This window comes from Lontra canadensis, unplaced genomic scaffold (genome assembly GCF_010015895.1).
Source record: "Lontra canadensis isolate GAN:19392208 unplaced genomic scaffold, GSC_riverotter_1.0 scaffold74, whole genome shotgun sequence".
NCBI lineage: Eukaryota > Metazoa > Chordata > Mammalia > Carnivora > Mustelidae > Lontra > Lontra canadensis.
The window spans coordinates 10,535,856-10,556,915 of record NW_022631068.1 but is presented as its reverse complement, the minus strand read 5'-3'; the positions used below and the strand labels follow the sequence as shown (position 1 = coordinate 10,556,915).

The window sequence follows — 21,060 nt, the reverse complement described above, 5'->3', positions numbered from 1 at the left end:
TCTATTGGCTTAAACGCCGTGGATATTTCCTGACCGGCCATATGGATCTTTTGTCGTCTGGGATGTTAATATTTTCCTTGTATTTTATAATAGCTCTGGAACACGGCCAGTTTCTGGAACAGGGTCCACATGGCTCATTATGCGCAGGGCCCAGAAACTGGCTTGCTTGTGCTTCTCACATGAACAGGGACACGTACAAAAGTTGGGGGCTGTGGTAGGGCCGTGGGCAGGGGCACATACTCCCTTATTCTTGCCTCTGCATTAAGCTACAAATAATGAGCACTTTCCTGTGCTTTACAATAAGTCATTAAAAGAAATTATAGAGTCAGATGCAAAAATAACCCGAAGGACAACTGGATGTGTGGAACCACCAGTTTTCCCCCACGTGCGCAGGAGGTTAATCCTCGTTAACACTCGGAACACTGAGTTTCTATAGAGAGGGCTGCGTGTCCGCACACGTCTTGGCATCTGCCCACACGCTTCTGTACGGTGTGACTGTGCATCCCAGAAGAAGGGCTGCGGCATGTGGAATTTAACAAACCGATTCCTGAAAATGGTCTCATCAAGGTGAGCAACGGAGAGCTAATGGCATTCTCTTGCTAATTTCATCTTTCCCTTGGGATTTCCATAGTGGTTTTAAAAGGATCGCTATTCTTTTGTTCTAGGGGCACTGTCTCTGTCCAGTTTCTTCTCCCACTTATTTTTCACCTCTTGCTTTGTAAAACTTAATGTTCTCTGTTGTAGTTCAGAGGATGGGATCTAAACTAGACAGAGGTCTCTTCATCAGTTGAGAATCATCTGTCCCCTTTCTCATTTTACCCCTTCTGAAGTAATGACATTGAAGGCTTCCAGTTTGGACCTAAGATGGCTCTAATTACGAACAGATAGTCTGTGATGGAATTCGCTCAGATAACTAATTAACCGCAGGAATACATGGGCTGTGGAAAATTTCAGGAGCACCATCTGTGGAAAAACTGGGAAGGGCATGCCGTTACCACAGCTCCGGGGTCCATTGAGTGTGTTTGTGTGGGGACCGTGTCTCGCGGGCAGTGACTCACAGCTGTCGAAATTCCCATAGCATCTCACCTCAGGAACTCCAGGGTGTCTGCGACACCTTACAAGCAACCTGTTGATTTGAAGTTTCCAATTCTAAGGAAAGACTGAAATATAGTCTCTTTTGTTTGTTTTTGGTCTTTGTTTTTAATTGTCATGGTTCTGGCTTGTTCTCAATATCCGCATTATGGCAAACTTCTTGAGGGGGGATTCCTTTTATCCTCTGGCTTGAGAGAGTTACTGCATGTTCTCTCCCCTTAGGGACAAAGGGCACAGTTACGTCACCCTTACACTTTTTTAAAGTACAGAGCGTGCTTATTCCTGGATCCCGGAACTTGGAAGACCATGCTCTGCTGCGCTTTCACAGCATCCCCTGATAGTAGGTGTGCTGTGTTCGTAATTTGGAGGAGGCAACCCTTTAGCTGTGTTCACATCTGTACCGTGTGGGGCTCAAAGTGGAACCCAGTAATACTTAGAATTCTGCCTGGGAAAAGAGGGTGCTGTGTCATCTCAGCCCCACCCGTTTGCAGGTGATCTAACAGCAACACCATCAGGGTTCCCAGTGTGAGTCATTTGTGTACGTACCGGTGACTTGGTGACTCGGTGTTTGGGAACTAGCTGTCTCTGCAATCCTTCGCAAAAACCTAAACAGTGAAGCAATCTCCAGTTCTGTTGATGAAACTACCCCATCAACTCCCTGAGGATGTCCCTGTAACTCAAGAAGTTTTAGACTTTTCTTTAGAAAACTTTTTTTTTTTTTTTTTTTTTTAAACCATGTTTTCTCCTTCGGTCTTGAAGCAAATGATCCCAGTTGTTGGAACCCAAGTGAGAAATTGGGTTGCCTGCTGGGTACCTTACTGAGATGAAGACGAATTTGGGTTGGATAGGGGATTTGGATACTTGATACACGGATATGTTTTAGGGTTTTGTTGTTGCTGCCATTGCTGTTGTTTCATGGGTTTTATTTAGGCATTAGATCTGTTAGTTTTAGGGCACACTTAGAAATAAATCTTCATTGAGTGAGTGGGTCAGTTTTCCCTGCCTCTGTCTTGGTTTCACCATCAGAGACATCTGGCTGAAAGAAATATTAATGTGTGTGGAAATCTATCACCTGCCAATGCCGTTGGTGTCATTTCCAGTCTGATTCTGATCAAGGGAGAAATTGTAGGCCTTCTAAGTATTCAGGGAGGCCAATTTTGCCTGCACGTGGCTCGTGGCATTGAGATTAAAAATTAGTGATTGAGTGAAAGTCCAGATTTAGGTCAGTAGTACAATCTAAATTCTCAATGAATCACATTTATGGGTACCCTGTACTTTATTGTATAAACACAATAGTGGGAAAGCCAGGTGACATATAAAGGGAACCCAGATTTATTTATTACCATTACAAAAGCAAAATTATTTTCCTACATAATAAATGTCCTAATAAAACAAGTGGAACCAATGAAGAGATGGCAGGTAAGCCCATGACATGCTCAGAATGCACCACAAATACTTAAGTTGACAGCCCTTTCATTTCCTGAGCCTAAGTAGCTTCCTTCTTCTTTATCATTTACAGTCCAATGTTTCTCAACTTTAATAAGTGTATAAATCACCTTGAAGTACATGAATCTTGTCAAAGTACAGATTCTGTTTTAGCGGACAGGGTAGATGGAATAGAGGAAGGGAAGCTGAGCTTTTTTTTTTTTTTTTTTTTTTTTTTAGATTTTATTTATTTATTTGAGAGAGAGAGAGAGAAAAACACAAGAGGACAAGTGAGAGGGAGAAGCAGAATCCCCATTTAGTAAGAAGCCCGAGACAGGACTCAATCCCAAGACCCCGGGATCAAGGCCTGAGCTGAAGGCAGATGCTTAACCGACTAAGCCACCCAGGCACCTTGAGGGTCTTCATGTCTTGTAAGCTCCTAGGTGATGGTAATGCTGCCGGTCCATGGATATCACTTTGAGAGGCAAGGTTTCATTTAATTTTTTCAGGTCCTTGGAAAGTAGGTTATTGAAACTTAATGGAACCTGGTAGATCATATCACAATTAACATTACTGTCTGCCATGTTATGGGAATTTAATAATGCATTGTTTTTTGCAATTTAATAGAACATTGTTCAGAGAATGACAAATACCATATGATTTCATGTGGAATTTAAGAAACAAAACAAACGAGCCAAGGGGGGAAAAGAAAGAGAGAGAGAGACAAATCAAGAAACAGACTCTTAACCACAGAGAACAAACTGATGGTTACTAGAGGGGAGAGTCATGGGGGGATGGGTTAAACAGGTGATGGGGATTAAGGAGTGCATTTATCATGATGAGCATGGGGTCATGTATGGAATTGTTGAATCAGTGTGTTGCACACTTGAAACTAACATAGCACAGTGTGTTAATTAACTGTACTTAAAGTAAGAGGCTTAAAAAGTTGAGAACAATAGTAATAGAACAGTATTAAATCTGAACTTCATTATAACCAAATCTCACCTGAAATTCTAAAGAAAACAGAATCCTAATTAAAGAGGTTAAGCTTTTTAATTGGATGTTAACTGCCATTTTGTTCCGTAATCTAAAAAACAGCAGTTTAAGGGATGCCTGGATGGTCAGTTGGTTAAGTGTCCATCTCTGGTCATGATCTCAGGGTGGTGAGAGCCAGCCTGGTGTTGGGCTCCACACTCAGCACAAGTCTGACAGGGATTCTCTCCCTTTTCCCTTCCCCTGTGCATGTGAGCACTCACATACTCTCTCTCTCTCTCTCAAATAAGTATACAAAATCTTTTTTAAAAATAGTTTAGGGGCACCTGGGTGGCTGAGTTGGTTAAGCAACTGCCTTTGGCTCAGGTCATGATCCTGGAGTCCTGGGATGGAGTCCCGTATCGGGCTCCCTGCTCAGCGGGCAGTTGGCTTCTCCCTCTGACACTCCCCACTTTCATGCTCTCTCTTTCTCATTCTCTGTCTCTCAAATAAATAAAATCTTTAAGAAAAAAGTTTAAAAAATAGTTTAAAACTGTATTTTAAAAAGCAAAAATTTTAGGTTGTCTGTTCACTTGATGGGCAATTGACTTGTGCATGCTTGACTTTACCACAGAGGTGTGCGCTCTTTGGGCAGTATTGCTCTGTGAAGAGGAGGTGAGCATGGATAGGACCGCCAGCTATGGGTGGCTCTGGCTTCCAGGGATTCTTCCTTGATTACCACAGACCAGTAGGTTTCTTGGGGCAGTTGTGTTAAAGGCACTTCAAGACTTTTGGATGGTGGCAGCTGTGCCTGGGATTGGGATGCCTGGTAGGGTGTTCTCTGCCCAGACCTGGTCCTTGGGCCAGGCATGTTGTACAAGGTACTGTACAAATTGTAATTCAGAGGAGAAGACCCCTCCCCATCCTAATAGGGAATATGGTCTAGTGTTACTCCTTGGTAAGCTGGGTGTCTGACCAGTAGAAAAATTTTTGCTTTTTTCAAGGACGGAGTATGGGATAGAAGGTGTTATTAAAAGACCAGAGCTGTTGTGCTTTCTATCAAAGATGTATGTAAATTTATCAAATTAATAATTCAGTGCAATATACTTTTTTATGCTTAATTACATGTGTGTATTATTCTGGGTCTTAAGAACCAGCAATTTCTCTGTCATTCTTAGGCTAAGTAATGTCTGTAAGTGTCACAATACCATGCACCCACTAGGGAATCAGAGAGTACCCTGGTACCCTGGTATGAAGGACTGTGCTGTGTAGAATGCATAGTTGGATACCCATGAACATAAAATACATTATGATTGAAAACTACATTTTTAAAGGCACTTCCTTCAAAGCTTTGGAACATCTGTCTCATCAGATTTCATTTACTAAAATATTTATTAGTTTCAGTTGATTGGTCATTCAGGGAAGTAAGTAAATATCTGTCATGATAATTAGGCCCACACCACCATTTTACTTATGGATTCCACCTGCCAATTGTTTTCCCTCAAGAATGTGAAGCTATTTGTTTGTTTGTTGTTTTGTTTTTTAAATTCTTGGCTAAGCAGTATATACCTAGTGGAAAAATAATGCAGAGAAATGAAAAAAAAAAAAAACTCGTTTCTGTAGTTGAAGGCCTAGTTTTCCTTTGGAATCTGAGGTTCTGACCTTGTTCTATCAGGGGAACCACAGCGAATGGATGAGTTGATTAAAAACTCTGGTCCCCTTTCCGCCTGTATGAAAGGGGGGTAATTATAGTTACCTGCACCTCTAGGGTCCTATGAGTCTTAATTAGTTAATATTTGCAAAGTGTTCGGAGATCTTTGAATTAAAAGTGCTGAGCAGTGGAATCCAAGTTCAGTGTAATTATAATTGGAATGAGAATTTCGATTGTTGCCTTCCCTCATCCTCCCTCCATGATGTTCTTTTAGCCAACCCGGACATGACCTGTGGTTAACACTCATCTCTGCACACTTTTCTCTAACCCCTTCTTTGCAACTCACTTCAGCCTAAAAATAAATAAATAGAAATAAGTTAAAAGATATACCCAAGCCCTTAACTCTAATCTTACTTAAGTAACTACTCAGAATTTATCTATTTGTTTGTTTGTTTAGCAAGTGTGTGTGCGCACACACACACAGCTGGGGAAAGGAAGGGCTGAGGTAGAGGGAGAGAGAGAAAGAGCAAGGATCTTAAGCAGGTTCCATGCCTTCTGTGGAGCTGGTCTCACGACCCTGAGATCATGACCTGAGCCGAAATCAGGAGTCCGCTACTTAACCAACTAAGCCACCCAGACACGCCTCACTATTTATTTCTAAAGTTCAACAGCCACCAAGAAGAAAATCAATGAATTAACTGTTCTTTCCCACTCAGTCATTCTTTCAGGCCCTCCTGTACCTGGTGATAAACTGGGCTTCTGGAAGCGTTTTCCTGCTCAGAAATTCTTCACTGGCTCTTCCATGTCTGCAAAGCAGGGTCCAGAGTCATTAGCATCCTCCTGAGAGCCTTTCCGAATCTGACACTCACTCACTGTTACTTCTCATTATTCCCTTAAAGAGTTCTCTCTAGAAACGTGCTCTATGACTCCAACCAAGCCTCCACCCATCCAGTGGTGTCTTTTCTGGACACATTTAAACCCTCCCTATCCTCCCCTTCCTCTTCACAGAGCATTCTTCATTCTCTAACTGGAAGTAACCTCTGTCTCTTTATAGAATTTTTTCGTTACTTTTCCTGGGTCTTTTCTACCTTTTTGTTTTCGTTACTTAAATATATGTCCTACTTCCCTCCTAGACCGTAAGATTTGAAGGTAGATTCTTTGTGCGATGAATGAACAAACAAAGGCTAATGTATGCATAGAGTGAAACTGGATACAAATTAAAGATTATTTACATTGATTTGCAAGATTGCATTAAGGTGGTCTCTCCATAGGCTTGCATCATGTATGTTAGGAATTAAATATTAATTGATAATTTCTTCAACGTTACCATTATCCTTGTTACTTAATAGGACTGTCTAAGATGAGGAGCCGTATCTCTAAACTTTTGATTACATGCTCAGAGACAAAAACGCTAACGGATTAGCAACAAGGAACACTGTGTGTGTTTTCTCCTGTTTGCCTGAATTACCCCTATTACTGTTTGCTTTCCCTTCTTAGCCTTGGCCATGGAAATGTTGTTCTAGGGTGCCTAAGTTTTTGCAGAGCTTTCCTTTAGAGGAAGGCCATGCTGTCTGAAATTCCATCCACTGGAATGGCATTAAAGTTGAAGGGTCTTCCGGGTCACAATTACCCAGTACTACAAAGCAGCATCTCAGTGGTGCTGCCTTCAGAAGGTCGGGCTCCAGGATACACACACCTGCTGAGAGCTCTGGCCACATTTTAGAAGCTCCTTCTCTGACCACCCTCTGTGCAGAGCCTCTCTTCTTCCTGCAGTTAAATATTGTAAACCCAGCAGCATGTCCTGATGGTTAAAAACCTGGACGAAAAACTAACCTGTAAACTTCTCTGAACCATAATCGTCTCATCTGTTTAATGTGGATAATAATACCTGCCTTATCTCCTTATAACAGTCAAATTAGATCATACTTGTAAGTGTTCTACAGTCTTTAAGAGAAATGTTAAGTTATTACTATAGCATGCTGTCATGGGTATTCATCTGGTTGAATGTTTAAGACTTGTGAGTCATGCTTAAAACTAACTTTCCTTCTATTTTGTAGATTTTCTTTTTAGCCTGGTGTACTATATTTAATTTTTTGAGAATGAGGCTAAAAAAGAAATCCTCTCTAGCATTTTATAGATGTGGTTGAGTTGATTGTTGTAAGCCTTGGAGCAGAATTAGACAGCCCCAGTGAATTTATTACGTATAAAGAGATATATAGACTGTCTACTTAGCAGGATCACACCGCCTCTCATCTTTGGCGTAACAAAGTCTCCTCTGAAGGGCCTAAAACGTTTGGAATTGCCATGGAAGCTTTTACTTACGTTTAGGATTTCCTGAGACAGTGTATAAAATCACTCACTGAAGAGGTTAACAGCGAAAAAGGCAGTTACAAGACCTAAAAGTTCAAGTTTTGCTATGATTATTGTCACTGGCTGCTTTTTCAAAGTCTCTTATTAGAAACAGAGCTACACAAATGATAGGGGCTGTTCATATGATGTCATGTTATTTGCTTTTTAGAAATCATCCAAGTAAAGCTTTGCACTCTGAGAGAAGCTGAAGAGATTCCTCATGGCTGATCATTGACATCTGTAAGATCTCTTCAAGCTTATAATTTGGGTTTAGCATGGCCTATACTTGACCAAATAATTCCGTGGGTTCACTGATGCTTTTCAAATGGGAAGGCTTCCCCTGAAAATTAGGTCAAAACTGTCTTCTCATGGTTTAATCAAGTCATCAGTAAGTTTTTACTGAGAACTATTATATTACTCCATGTTAAGCATTAATTGGGTCAGACATGATTCATTCCCTCAGAGAGCTTATCATCTAACTGAAGACTGCCCGTGGTTGGCAAACATCATCAACAATTAACAAGCGAGTAGGGAATGAAGTACTAAATGAGATGTAACACACAAATTTTAGAAGAGAAAGGAGGACAGTGTGTGCTAGAGTAATTAGGGAAGGTGGCATGTATGATTTGATGTTTGAACTGGGCCATGAAGGATGAACAAGACTTAGTCAGAGAGAAAAGAGTTTGCCAGGAATGGAACAAGTCACTTCCAGGCAATAATGTTTCCGGGGCTTCAGGGACTCTGGCCTGATCAGAGTAGAGGTAAGGTAAGACCAAATTTTGAGGGGTGTGAATACCAGATAAAAGAGGTTAGATGGGACCTAGTGGAACAAAAATGCCATTGCAAGTTTTTGTAAGAGAATGATGAGCTAAGAGTGGTTAGTCAGGCAGTGGTCATCGTGGCTGAATGGAGCAGAAAGGATGTGAAGTACATCAGGGAGACATTGTAGTCCCAGATGAGACGGTAACAGCTGAGCCAAGATGGTGGCAGCGGGATGGAAGGGAAAAGGGATGGAGAAGAAAAATGTCTCAGAGGAAAAATGAGCAGGAATCTTTGCTGACTGTACTTGAAGACCATACCTGAAATGTACGGTCAAACTTGATTCCAAGACTCCTCACCTTTGGCCTGGATGGTCCAAAGCATTTAGAAATCATTGTCAGAAACAGAAAAGTTAGGGAGTAACATTGTCCCCTCAAAAAGTACTGAGTTGGGTGTTGGATGCATTACTGGGCCTTGTGAGTGAATAGGCAGTGAGCATCCCAGAAGTGTCCCTCAGGGCAGGGCTGGAGATGGGGGCTGGACTTCGGCACTAGAAAGTTCATTACTGACTCTGTACAGATCAGCTTTGAGAGATACCCCCAGTGTGGGCTTCAGGATGTAAGCCAAGTTATATGGACTCAGGTAGCCTTTGTTCCTCTGAAATAGTTACTTACGGAACTGCTAAGAAGAATATACAAAGGACTCACTACATTTGTAACCAAAAAGTTACTAAGAAAAGGATGAGACCAGTGAAAGGCAGGGTAAACGTCTTTAAGCCAAGTGCAGAAAAAGGTGTCATTAAGAGACTCATCACTGGTCGAGGTAAAAAAGCAATGGCTCGCCTCTGTAGTTGAAGATGCCTGAGGACCTTGGCCCATTTTAAGCAGTTTGTGTGGGCACTTAGTAAATATTTACAAGATTTACTCTCTTTGATTAATTCCAAAATGAGCATTTTCTGGTTCATATTTTTAACATCTTCGAAATGGCTTGTGTCCTGCAGTTGATGTCCTTTTGTTGTTCTGGTTGGCCAGGTAGGAAGGAGTCCCAGCACAACTTTCATCACCTTAACCCAACTTACTTTGCTTGGTTTTCTTTTGTTACATTTGCAGAAAAATTATATATGATAAAATGTGTCCTAATAAGTCTAAAAGAGCTCTTCGGTAAGTATACAGTAACAGTTTGGGGTGATAAAGAGAGCACTTTTGGCTTCATTTTTAATTTCTTAGTGGTACACAAAATGGTGTGTTTTGTAATGCCAGTATCTTAGATTTAGTGAAATAATAGTATTGAAAGATGACTGATCACAGCAGATCTGTACCGGAGCGATATAGATGGCTGGGGTAGAATATTCTAGATTTGCATTCTTTCCTCAGCCTCCATCTGAGGTGCCCCTTGGTGGTTTTAATTTGAACAGGGAACATTAGGAAAAAGGGTTTTCCTTCAGTGGTGTAAATACCACCTGCCAGGAATAGGAAGCTCCTCGGAGGATGCATTTCTTTGATGGTGAAGAGTCCGGGACATTCACAAAAAGTTCAGGTGTAAGCGGAATGGGTCTTTGTGGTTCATTCAAACCAGGGTGCTCTTCCTACCCGCAGACCCTTGTGTACTCCAGACAGCCCTGAGCATGCTTGCTCTTTGTGCAAAGTGAGAGTGAATCCACAAGGAAATTTGTGGGTGTTTGGGGACCATAATAGATCTCTTCTAAAAGCGGAGAACAGAAGCGTTGTTTCTCTGTACCAGCATTTGCAGCCATTTCTGCAGTGTGACCTATTGACTGGAGGAGGTAGGTTGTTGCCTTCCCGCACGGTGACACTTCATGGACAGGAAGTCCATGGGTAGCACAGCGTAACGACTAGGGCATGTGTGTGTCTCTTTCTAAGTCCTTGCTCCGGAACTGAGAACTAGAAGTAGTTAGACTGTCGGACTTGGGGGATGCTTCTCTGTCTTGCTAAGGGACCCAGAGCTTCAGGTAAGTGACATTGAAGTCCTTCACCGTCTGATGGTAACCTTGGGTCGGTCCATGGGTATGTTTTCATGTTGTTTGTTCGCCCATTCTAATTGGCTTCCCATAGCCTGCCTGTGGACATGCAGCCAAATTTACACTGGAAAACCCTCTGGCAAACAGGAAAAGATTAATTTTGTGGTGTGCTGTTAAGGGACTTCCCAGAAAACTTCAAAAGCACAGAAAGAAGCACTAGCTGCTTATTCCAAAATGTGCAAAATGCCACTCAGCTTTTTAAAGGTGTGATAAACTCGGAGCCTTCTCATACATATATACACCAGACCACATTTCCAGTGGAAGGAGAAGCTGAGCTTTCTGAGATGGGTCTGTACGTGAGCCAGGAAAGCCAAGGGCTGGGGGGCTCAGAGAGTTGCTGGAGATAACTGTGGATCTGCATCTGGGAGGCATTTGAAATTGACTTCAGTGCCTTTTTAATGCAGACTTTTCCAGTTCTCTCTTAAGCAGACACATTGTTTTCATATCAGCCCCAGGCATAGACACACCATTAAAATCAACGGTTAGAAAATGATTTGTGTTTGGAAATAAGCAAAACATTTTCAGTTGTGACCACCCAGGTGTAGTAGGGAAACTCTGGAGCTGATGTTGGGAGCCCCAAGCTCTAATATAAACTTTCTTCAGGACAGGAAGCAAGTCCTTTGGTTTCCTTATCTGTAAAGCAGGATGGCTTGATGGAATTATCTTTCTGCTTTGTTCTGATAGTTTATCTCTAGGGGAGGGGGGAAAAAAAAGTCAATGTAAAGGCTCTTTACAGCTCCCTGACTTCTTTTTTATGGTGCTCCTCAAGCCTAGATATCACAAGGCTAGGAAGGCCCCCACAGACCCCTCAGGCCACGACCATTCCTGTCACATGTTCCCTCAATAGGACCATGTTGCCAACTCGGGGGAAAAAAAAAAATGACTATTACACTTGCAGTTGTTGCTTAGTAACATTTCTGATTTTGTGTTTCTTGTGACAGCCTGAGCAGAGATCATTAAAAATTAAACTTACAAAGCTGCTAAAGTGGGAGGAAGGAGGAGACCTTGAAGGCACCATTTTTTTTTTCACTTGCTTAGAAGCCATCTAACCTCGGGTTTCAATGCCTCGTCTTGGGGCAAACACAGCACGGTCTCAGGTTTATATTAAACCACATAGAGCACACTCCTGACATTAACTTGTGTCCGATTGCAGCTGGAGTTTATCACCAGTACATAAAACCCTTGACCCTGGCCTGGAATTACAATCCCCTGCTTCTCACTGCATAGTACAGTCACATTGCATCCCCCACACCCCGCGGAAGAAAGCCCTAACGAGCTCTGTGTCCTCTTTCTGCTTTCTCCCTGCAGTTCCACCAGGTGAGAAGAGTGATGACCATCCTTTTCCTTACTATGGTTATTTCATACTTCGGTTGCATGAAGGCTGCCCCTATGAAGGAAGCAAACGTCCGAGGACAAGGCAGCTTGGCCTACCCAGGTGTGCGGACCCATGGGACTCTGGAGAGCATGAATGGGCCCAAGGCAGGCTCCAGAGGCCTGACTTCCTTGGCTGACACTTTTGAACACGTGATAGAAGAGCTGTTGGACGAGGACCAGAAAGTGCGGCCCAATGAAGAGAACAATAAGGACGCGGACTTGTATACTTCCAGGGTAATGCTTAGTAGTCAAGTGCCTTTGGAGCCTCCTCTCCTGTTTCTGCTCGAGGAATACAAAAATTACCTGGATGCTGCAAACATGTCTATGAGGGTCCGGCGCCACTCTGACCCCGCCCGCCGTGGGGAGCTGAGCGTATGCGACAGCATTAGCGAGTGGGTGACAGCAGCGGATAAAAAGACTGCAGTGGACATGTCGGGCGGGACGGTCACGGTCCTTGAAAAAGTCCCCGTATCAAAAGGCCAGCTGAAGCAGTACTTCTATGAGACTAAGTGCAATCCTATGGGTTACACAAAGGAGGGCTGCAGGGGCATAGACAAAAGGCATTGGAACTCCCAGTGCCGAACTACCCAGTCGTACGTGCGGGCCCTTACCATGGATAGCAAAAAGAGAATTGGCTGGCGATTCATAAGGATAGACACTTCCTGTGTATGTACATTGACCATTAAAAGGGGAAGATAGTTGATTTATGTTGTATAGATTATATTGAGACAAAAATTATCTATTTGTATATATACATAACAGGGTAAATTATTCAGTTAAGAAAAATAATTTTATGAACTGCATGTATAAATGAAGTTTATACAGTACAGTGGTTCTACAGTCTATTTATTGGACCTATCCATGACCAGAAGGGAAACAGTCATTTTGCGCACAACTTTAAAAAGTCTGCATTACATTCCTCGATAATGTTGTGGTTTGTTGCCGTTGCCAAGAATTGAAAACGTAAAAAGTTAAAAAAAAAAAAAAACAATAAATTGCATGCTGCTTTAATTGTGAATTGATAATAAACTGTCCTCTTTCAAAAAAAAAACAAAAAAAAAAAAAAAAAAAAATTTGAACCAAAACATTCCGTTTACATTTTAGACAGTAAGTATCTTCGTTCTTGTTAGTACTATTATCTGTTTTACTGCTTTTAACTTCTGATAGCGTTGGAATTAAAACAATGTCAAGGTGCTGTTGTCATCGCTTTACTGGCTTAGGGAATGGGGGATGGGAGGGCTATATTTTTGTTTGTTTTGTGTTTTTTTTGTTTGTTTTGTTGTTTTGTTTTGTTTTTTAGTTCCCATAGGGAGTAGGGATGGGGAAAGAATTATTTAACTATCTATTCTGGTTGATAAGGGATTTATTTGTATGTTGTAAAGATGTTTGCAATATCAATCAGATGACTGGAAAATGAATAAAAATTAAGGCAACTGAACAAAGTGCTCACTCCACTTCCCACGGTGCACCTCCTAGGCTCCCACTCGCCCTTCGGGCCTTGGTCAGGGAAGGCTCCTTTTATCGGAAAGACCGACATTTTCATAGAGCACATTCTTTCCCTCCCTCCCCCTTTGGTCCCCTCTTTGTTTTGTTTTCTCTTAAAAGAAGAAAAATCAGTTGCGCGCTCTGAAATATATTACCACTGCTATGAACGAGTGAACCAATTTTGTCCCTGTGGCACTCATATAAGCATGGAGAACAGTGATTTCTTTCTTTACTTTTCTTTTCTTTTTTCTTTCTTTTCTCTTTTTTTTTTTCTTTTTTAAAGAGAAAAGGACAACAAAATACAAAAACGAAGATTCTTTTTTACGAGGAGTAAACATTCAGTCAATCATTGTAAGGCTTCACAAAATCATGGTAAGGCTTAAAAATTGTCTTGCAAGCAAAAGGTGGAGTTCTGTAAGGACCCAGAAATGCCTAGATCAGGGTAGGAGTCCACACTGCCAGTGAAATGAGACTGAACAGCCCTATGGAGGCTGTGTGGAGCTGACATGTCATTTCTGGGTGGTGCAGGAGGAATTTCTGAGTGGCCATCCTGAGGTCTAGGTGAGGGTGGGGAATAGTACTTGAGACATTCCAGAAGGGAGGCCTCTGAAGGACCTTTCAGAGGTGGCTCTGGAATAACTATGTCAAGTTGCTTGGACCTCACGCTTTAAGTGCCTACATTATCTAACTGTGCTAAGAGGTTCTCGCTGGAGGACCCCACTCAGGCTGATTTATGCTCTCCACCCCTGGGTAATTCATCCTAAAGCTGGATAAGCCTGGAGCAGGTTCAGAACCAAATGTGGCATTGTGATCTTGAGACTAATGCAAAAGCAAGAGAAGATCCTTGTGACCTGAACACTTACTTAAGCTTTGAAATTAGACTTGAGGAAACCAGGGTTTTGTTTTCTGAGAACTTTTGGTAAGGGGGAAGGGACAGGAAAAAGCTCCAAAACTCAGGTTGGATGACCAAGGCTACTGACAGAAAACCTTGTCCAGAGACAAGACTTCAAGATGGTGTCTGCACATCTTGGACACCACAGGCTTGGAAAGGTGCCTTGCTCGATGGAAGAGGCCAGGACAGAGCTGACAAAGTGTTGCTCCCCAGTGAAGACCTCAGCAACCTCCTGCCCATTCTGTCTGTTCATGGAGAGGGTCCCTGCCTCACCTCTGCCATCTTGGGTTTGGAGAAGTAAAGTTGGGGTCTGCAGTAGTGGTCCTGGGAGAAATAGTGCTCAACCCACTCACCCATTCAGTCCACTATCCAAATCTGAAAATGTCCTAGACCAGTGTCCTTGAATAACATAAAACCTCCAGAAGTTGCTGCTCTTAGTTGGGTGAGGGGTCAGCAAAAGCGGACGTCCACCATGACCCAGGGAATAAAGATGCCATCAGCAAATAATTTTGATTTGTTCAGCCTTTCATTTAGAACGAGCCGAGCCTACCCTTTACGATACCATCTGAACACACCGGCCTTTAAAAGAGGGAAGACGTTAGTCGAGGTTTGTTTTGTGCTGTTTGAAAATACTGTCTTTGTAATTATTTTTGACATGTAACACATATTTGCTGTATGTTAACTTTTTGCAGCTTGCTTCTGAGGGACAAAATTTATAAAACAGGAAGTCCCTGTCACAATCTCAAAGTCCTGGCAAAGGCCAGATCTGTTACGTGGTTGATAGGAGACACTGAGCAATTGTGTGGTCACTGGCTCTCTCCTTACCCCATAGGATATATCACAGTCACGTGCTTGGTGGCTTATGTTGACCTAAGATTTATTTTGTTAAACTCTTTCTCTGTTGCCGTTCACTTTTGTTCTGCTCAGTTCTGGTTTTTTTGTTTTGTTTTTTTGTTTTTTTAAGTCTTGCTGTGGTCTCTTTGTGGCAGAAGTGTTTCATGCATGCAAGCAGGCCTGTTGCTTTTTTATGGTGATTCCCATTGAAAATGTAAGTAAATGTCTGTGGCCTTGTTTTCTCTATGGTAAAGATATTATTCACCATGTAAAAACAAAACAAAAAAATATTTATTGTATTTTAGTATATTTATATAATTATGTTATTGAAAAAAATTGGCATTAAAACTTAACCGCATCAGAAGCCTATTGTAAATATAAGTTCTATTTAAGTGTACTAATTAACATATAATATATGTTTTAAATATAGAATTTTTAATGTTTTTAAATATATTTTCAAAGTACATAAAATCTGGGGGTTCTGGGTTTTTTCTCTTCACTGTAAAACCAAACATGAAAACGTGTTTTATTATAAATACGTGTGTTCCTTGATTTAAGACCAACCTGACTAGTTTTAGCAATTGCACAGCCCCCCAGAGAGGATGCTTATTTCAAAGCAGGGGAGGCCAATCCTACAGTCTGTGAGCTTCCAAGAAGCTCTAGGATTGGGCCTGTCTTCCACAGTGGAAGACGGGCGTGTCATATTCTAGGACACTTGAAAGTTTTCTCCTTTGAAGTGATATACTTTCATCGAGTACGAAACCATGTATCCTAGCAACCTCAGGATCCATGAATCAGGGCTGGCTGGCTCTATTTGATTATAAAATAACTGTAAAAAAAAAAAAAATCAAAGTAGGTTTACTTAGGAATAATGAGAATAAATTGGCCCAAATTTAGAAAGTCAATGACGGAAAGAAAACATAGAAATTCAATATTTGGAAGCAGGTCATGTACCCTCAGTTTGGAAATGGTGCCATTTGCATTATGTATTTGTATCCATTGCACTGATTTAATTTTTGTATGTGAAGCATGCAGATTTTGTATCATAGTACCCATGATCTAACAGATTGCTAGGATTTCTAAAAAGATTTGCCTCTGTGATGGCTGCCAAGCCGCTGGGTAATTTAGTTAAAGTGTTTAAAGTTATCACTAAATCTTAGGGAAATAAATGGAAGGATTTTAAATTAGAGAAAGAGCCATTAAGGAAAAAAAGCATCTGTTCCTACTCTTCAGACTCCCCATTTGAACGCTGACAACCCATCCCAGAACGTGGTGAACTATATCTGTGCAATGTATCATTTCTATTTCAAACATACACACATGGTTTCCTCTTGTATTGTCTTATAAATAAGGATCAAGAAAGTCATAACAAACATAGACTTGTGTTGTGTATATGGAAGAACAGATCCAATGAGATGAATTACTTGATCCTAATCTGTCCAGGGAGCTTGCAAAGTACTCCAAACTCTAAGGGAAGACCCTGCCTGGCTGTCAGGGCATGAGCCCAGCAGTGGAATTAGATCTTGGGTAAACCTCAGGCTTCACCAATTTTCATAGTGGAGGAAGACTAAGATATTTTTTGTAAAAAGAAGAGAAGTAAGTATGGCTTTCAGAGTGCTTGAAGTTAAAGGGGTGTGGTAAACAGTACAGGGAGTTTTCATAAGAAGATGAGGTCAGAGAAGCAAACAAAAAGTGGAGGATACACCAAATTAACCAAGTTGGAGTTAACAGGACTAATCCATTTGTACTCTGTTCATCGTGTACAAGCAGTTAAATCTGTTCAGTCATTGGGAGGCCTACAAATAACCCAGAATCCTTGCTTTCTCGGATCCATTGTTTTTCACCGTATTGAGAGCCCTCTGTGGTTATTGGAAGCGTCTATGATAGTTTCTTATTAGCAGTACTAATTCCGTGAATACTACCTCAGTTGGGACATTCTGAATGGAGGACTAGAGTGGATCCATGCCACATCTTCTCTTACTCATTTAAGTGATTACTAGACTCTGGATAAGAAGCCTAACACCTTATTAACTGCAACCAAGGGTTTCCAGTATGGGGTCAGCTCAGCCAGTACAGAGGCAGCGTTGGGGTGTATGTTGGGGTCTCATGCAAAACACACCTACTTTCTCTGCAATCTCTCATCAAGCCTCTTCTAGGAGTCTGTCAGAGTTGAAACGGCTGCATATTTTGATAAGCTCTGTGAAGCATGACATAATCTATGTACATACATGTAGGTAGATAAAAGTATTTAGCCTGGAGAAAATTCATCCATGGATTTGACCCAACATCAAAAGGTTGGACAGCAAAATTAGTGATGGAATCTGGGCCCTTTTAAAAATTTTTTTGGTTTTCAGTTTTTGGTTTTTTGGTTTGTTTTTTTTGTTTGTTTGTTTGTTTTTGATTTTTTGGTTTTTTTTAGCTGTGGGTTGTTTTAACTCTTGGTTTAAAGGTTAGTTGGTTGGCGATTTGGGGGCAAGGGGGGTTGGGAATCTGACTCTTGTTGGTTACATTAAGCCAACTGGTGATGGGTTCATGAATCCTCACCTAAGAGCCAAGCTGAGTGACTAGAGCAGGTGCAGCCTCTCTGAACCAGCCAGCCTCTGTATGTTGCAGCTAATAAATGCCTCCCCTCCCTCACCTCTGTCCCCAGGCCGGAGTATCTTCATCCACTCCCCCAATTCCGGACACCACTTTAATTCTTTATAGAAAAGCAAAAAGACCACCTCCTCATCTTTTGATAAGTGACTAAATGCAGTAAATTGCCTGAAGAATGTTTAAATATTAACAAGAAAAAAATTATGATCTTACACATCATTATATTCCTCATTAAGAAAGAGCTCTTTCTGCAACACTGTAGGCTTTGCATAGGCTCTCACCTCAACCCCTCTAATTATTTGCTAGGCACAAAACCCTGGATCAGGGGCTCCCCAACCTGGCATTTGCTTGTCTGAATAAGGATAGTGTATGTTTGGTATTCTCAGTATCATGGAATTGTAAATGCTGGTCTTCTAATTCTCACGTGCACACACACACGACCTTTACATTCTTATATATTTGTGTGAGCCACTAATTTCTTCTATCTGGAAAAACAAATGTGTTTTCCCTTTGGAAAAATAAGCCCTTCCTTCTGTCCTAAAATATCCCACACAAAACACCGCAGCTTAATGACGGGGCATGTCTTAGGCCAGTAAATGACCAAAAAATGTTGATGGGAAGACTGAGCTTGAAGTGCATGTTCTACATTTAGAAATCATCATAAGGATGCTTCTGCAGCACAGCACTTTGGGATTACATTCTGTTCAGATGGTTCCTTAGAAACCAGGAGCTGGTCTGCATAGAATGGCTGAACCCAGGGGAAATATTTTTGTCTCGCTTAAGTGCTCACATTTTGGAAAAATCCATATCAAGTATTGCAGTACATACTCAAATTAATTTAGTTGAGCTACATTCTCCACTGAGCCCTACCTAAAAGTAAAAAAAAAAATTTTTCTAGACTGGAATTTGGTGTATATCTAGCAGGGAAAAAGGAAAAGTCACAAAGCAAAGTTGAAACTCTAAATGGGATACTTCCAACAGGTATCACGCAGAGTTTCCTTGAAGGTAGTGGTCCATGCTGTGGTCTACTTGGACTAATTGCGATGTTCTCAGGCTCTGGAATCCGCAATCAGCAGCGTTCTCTGGGAATGTGTTAGAAATGCACATTCCCAGGCCCCACCCTAGACTCGCTAGAATCATAAGCTCTGGGGGTGGAGACAGCAAATCTGTTTTTAACAGGCCCTCCAGGAGCTTCTCAGGCCCACACATTTAGGAATCACTGGACTAAGGGATGTAAGCAATCAGCTTCCCGTCTGCCGCCCCCCACCCCTCACCTCGCCCCATATTCTAAATCATAGGAAGATAGCACAGCCTGAGACATTGGAACTGTGAGTTCGAATCCCAGGCATGCTACTACCTCTTTCCAGGGCTCCAAAAATATCATTCAAACCATCGAGCTTTTCATTTCCTCACAAGAGCAGCGGGTGCTCCCAGGCAGAGCCTTGCTCAGCGCTGGAAGAAGACACTGATGATTTCAAGCAAGCACGTAAATGTGTGCCGGGAAAGCTCACCACAGTTTACAGTCAACAATTTTTTTTCTTTCTTTTCAAAGATACAGCAGTCGTGGATTCAGGACCCAGAGCATGTAGTCGTTTGTAACACATTTGGAACGACTGCGAGAAATGAGAAGCAACACGCAGCAAATTAATAAGGAAAAGATTATTCCATCTGGGGAGCTGGGCTCTGCACCTGCCAACACAGCCCTCTCTCTGGGAAACAGAGCTATATTGGTCACAAATTAAATAAGCTTCCTGAATTAATCAGCTATTAACACCCAGCTGAGGAGTCCAAGGTTCACCCCTCCAGAATGACCAGATTGTAAACAAAAAGGGCTTCTCCAGTCTTTGTGGCCAGCCTTTTCCTGATTGTAGGAACTGTTTTCTGGAAACAAGGACTGGAGAGTCATGTTATTCCCAGGCTCTCCCCATCGCTGTGTGCACGTGTATGTCTTGTGTGTGCGCCCATTCCTGCACATTTCAGAAACCACCAAGAGCATTCCAAGGTTTTCCGTTTGTGGGCTGCGGTGGAGGTGTCCAGATACGTTACTTATTGACTGGGCGATGTGGAAACCCGAATTCCGGCAAGGCTGCGTGAGGGGCCAGGAGTCCCAGCAGCTCAGTTAACCAAGTTAGCCAAGCCACGATTGGTCTCTGAACCTTCAAACCCTCCCTCAATCTGTCCTAGGAACAGACTCGACTGCGTCAGAGATAAATTCCAGCTGCAAGAGTCTGTCATCCTGTTCTTCCTACTTCATTACTTGTGGTAAAAAGAGATTAAAGAGGAAGCACTTAAAGGTGGGGAACAAGATGAGAATTCACCACCCATCTCCTGTGTCCGTTACTGAGACCCTCGCTGCTGGCCACTTGCCGCAAAGTGGAAATCAAGAGGCACTTGGGTATGCTCGGGAGTTGAGGAAGTGGCGACAGGCCCCGGGGAAGGTTTTCGTGACTAAGAAAATGTTACCAACTGTTTGACCATCAGACAGAAAATGCCTTGGGGAAGGTGCCCAAATATTATTCAAGGTACAAACTTCTTCTAAACTTTACTTCAAAGCCAGATGAGTCATAGTTGCCGGTTTTATGCCACTTCCTATCCTATGGTGCCTGTCAGGAAACCCCGGGGCCAGCGGCAGGATCAGCTTCCCGTAGTCCCTGTGTATGGAACTCCGGAACAAACAGGGCTTGCATCTCCATTCCACAGGGCTTGTAACTTCACCAGTGACACGCAGCCATCAACTTGCCTCACGGCCGCCCCAGCACTCTGGATATATCCTCTCTCTTGAGACAATGGCCTTGAAGATAAGGGTGTCATGTGATAAACCAGGGCAACGCTAAACCCAAGAGCACACTTCTGCAGAGCCGACCTTGAGGGAAGGTGGTTCCGAGTAGAGTCTAGAAGACGAATCTCCTGGGCACAGGAGAGTCTGGAAGTCCTCATGCCAGCCACCTAACTTCGGTTTATTCCTGGCTTAGAGTCCTTTAGGCCTCAATCTCTGAGAAACCTGTATTTTCTTTCTGGTTCAATCTGCTTCTGCTCCCGGTGTATGCCCATACTCCCTTCCGAGCGACCCGAGGAGTCGTTTCTTCCGGAATCCAACTTCTCACCTCTCAGAGCATAGTAGAGTAGTTAAGACTATAGATTCTAGAGCCTGACTGCTGGGGTCTGAATCCCAGCTCTGCTAATAGGGCTGTGTGTCTGTGGGCAAGTTCCTTAACTTCCCTGTGCCCCAAATTCCTTCTAAAGGACAGGCGAAAATACTACCACCTACCTCACGGGACTTTTGTGACAATCAAATAAGTTAATACACACAAAGCACTTAGAAAAATGATGGGCCCATGCAAAAGTCTCAAGAAGCTTTTACAAACTCTTATTCTATTGATCAGCGATGACCTGGGCTCACCTACCCCAGACATGAGAGATTCTTCTCTGATATTCTCTGACTCTTAGAGGGGATCCCATTCCATCTGTGTTTCATTAGCAGCCGGAGCACTTTGTCTTTTCTGGAAGACTCGGAGAGAGGCAGCTCTTGTGTACCCACTAACAGTACTCCTTGGCCGTTAAGCCGTGGCCAATACACACACTTAGGCAAATGGA

At 42.4% G+C, this 21,060-nt stretch overlaps 1 protein-coding gene across 1 annotated transcript; it reads left to right on the top strand.

The window, feature by feature from the left end:
• The first annotated feature begins 357 nt into the window (after positions 1-357).
• BDNF (brain derived neurotrophic factor) lies at positions 358-12,855 on the top strand. Its single transcript, XM_032881246.1, is given in 4 exon segments — positions 358-375; positions 377-521; positions 524-567; positions 11,595-12,855. Coding segments are annotated over 4 exon segments (972 nt in total). The 3' UTR covers positions 12,360-12,855.
• The last annotated feature ends 8,205 nt before the right edge of the window (positions 12,856-21,060 follow it).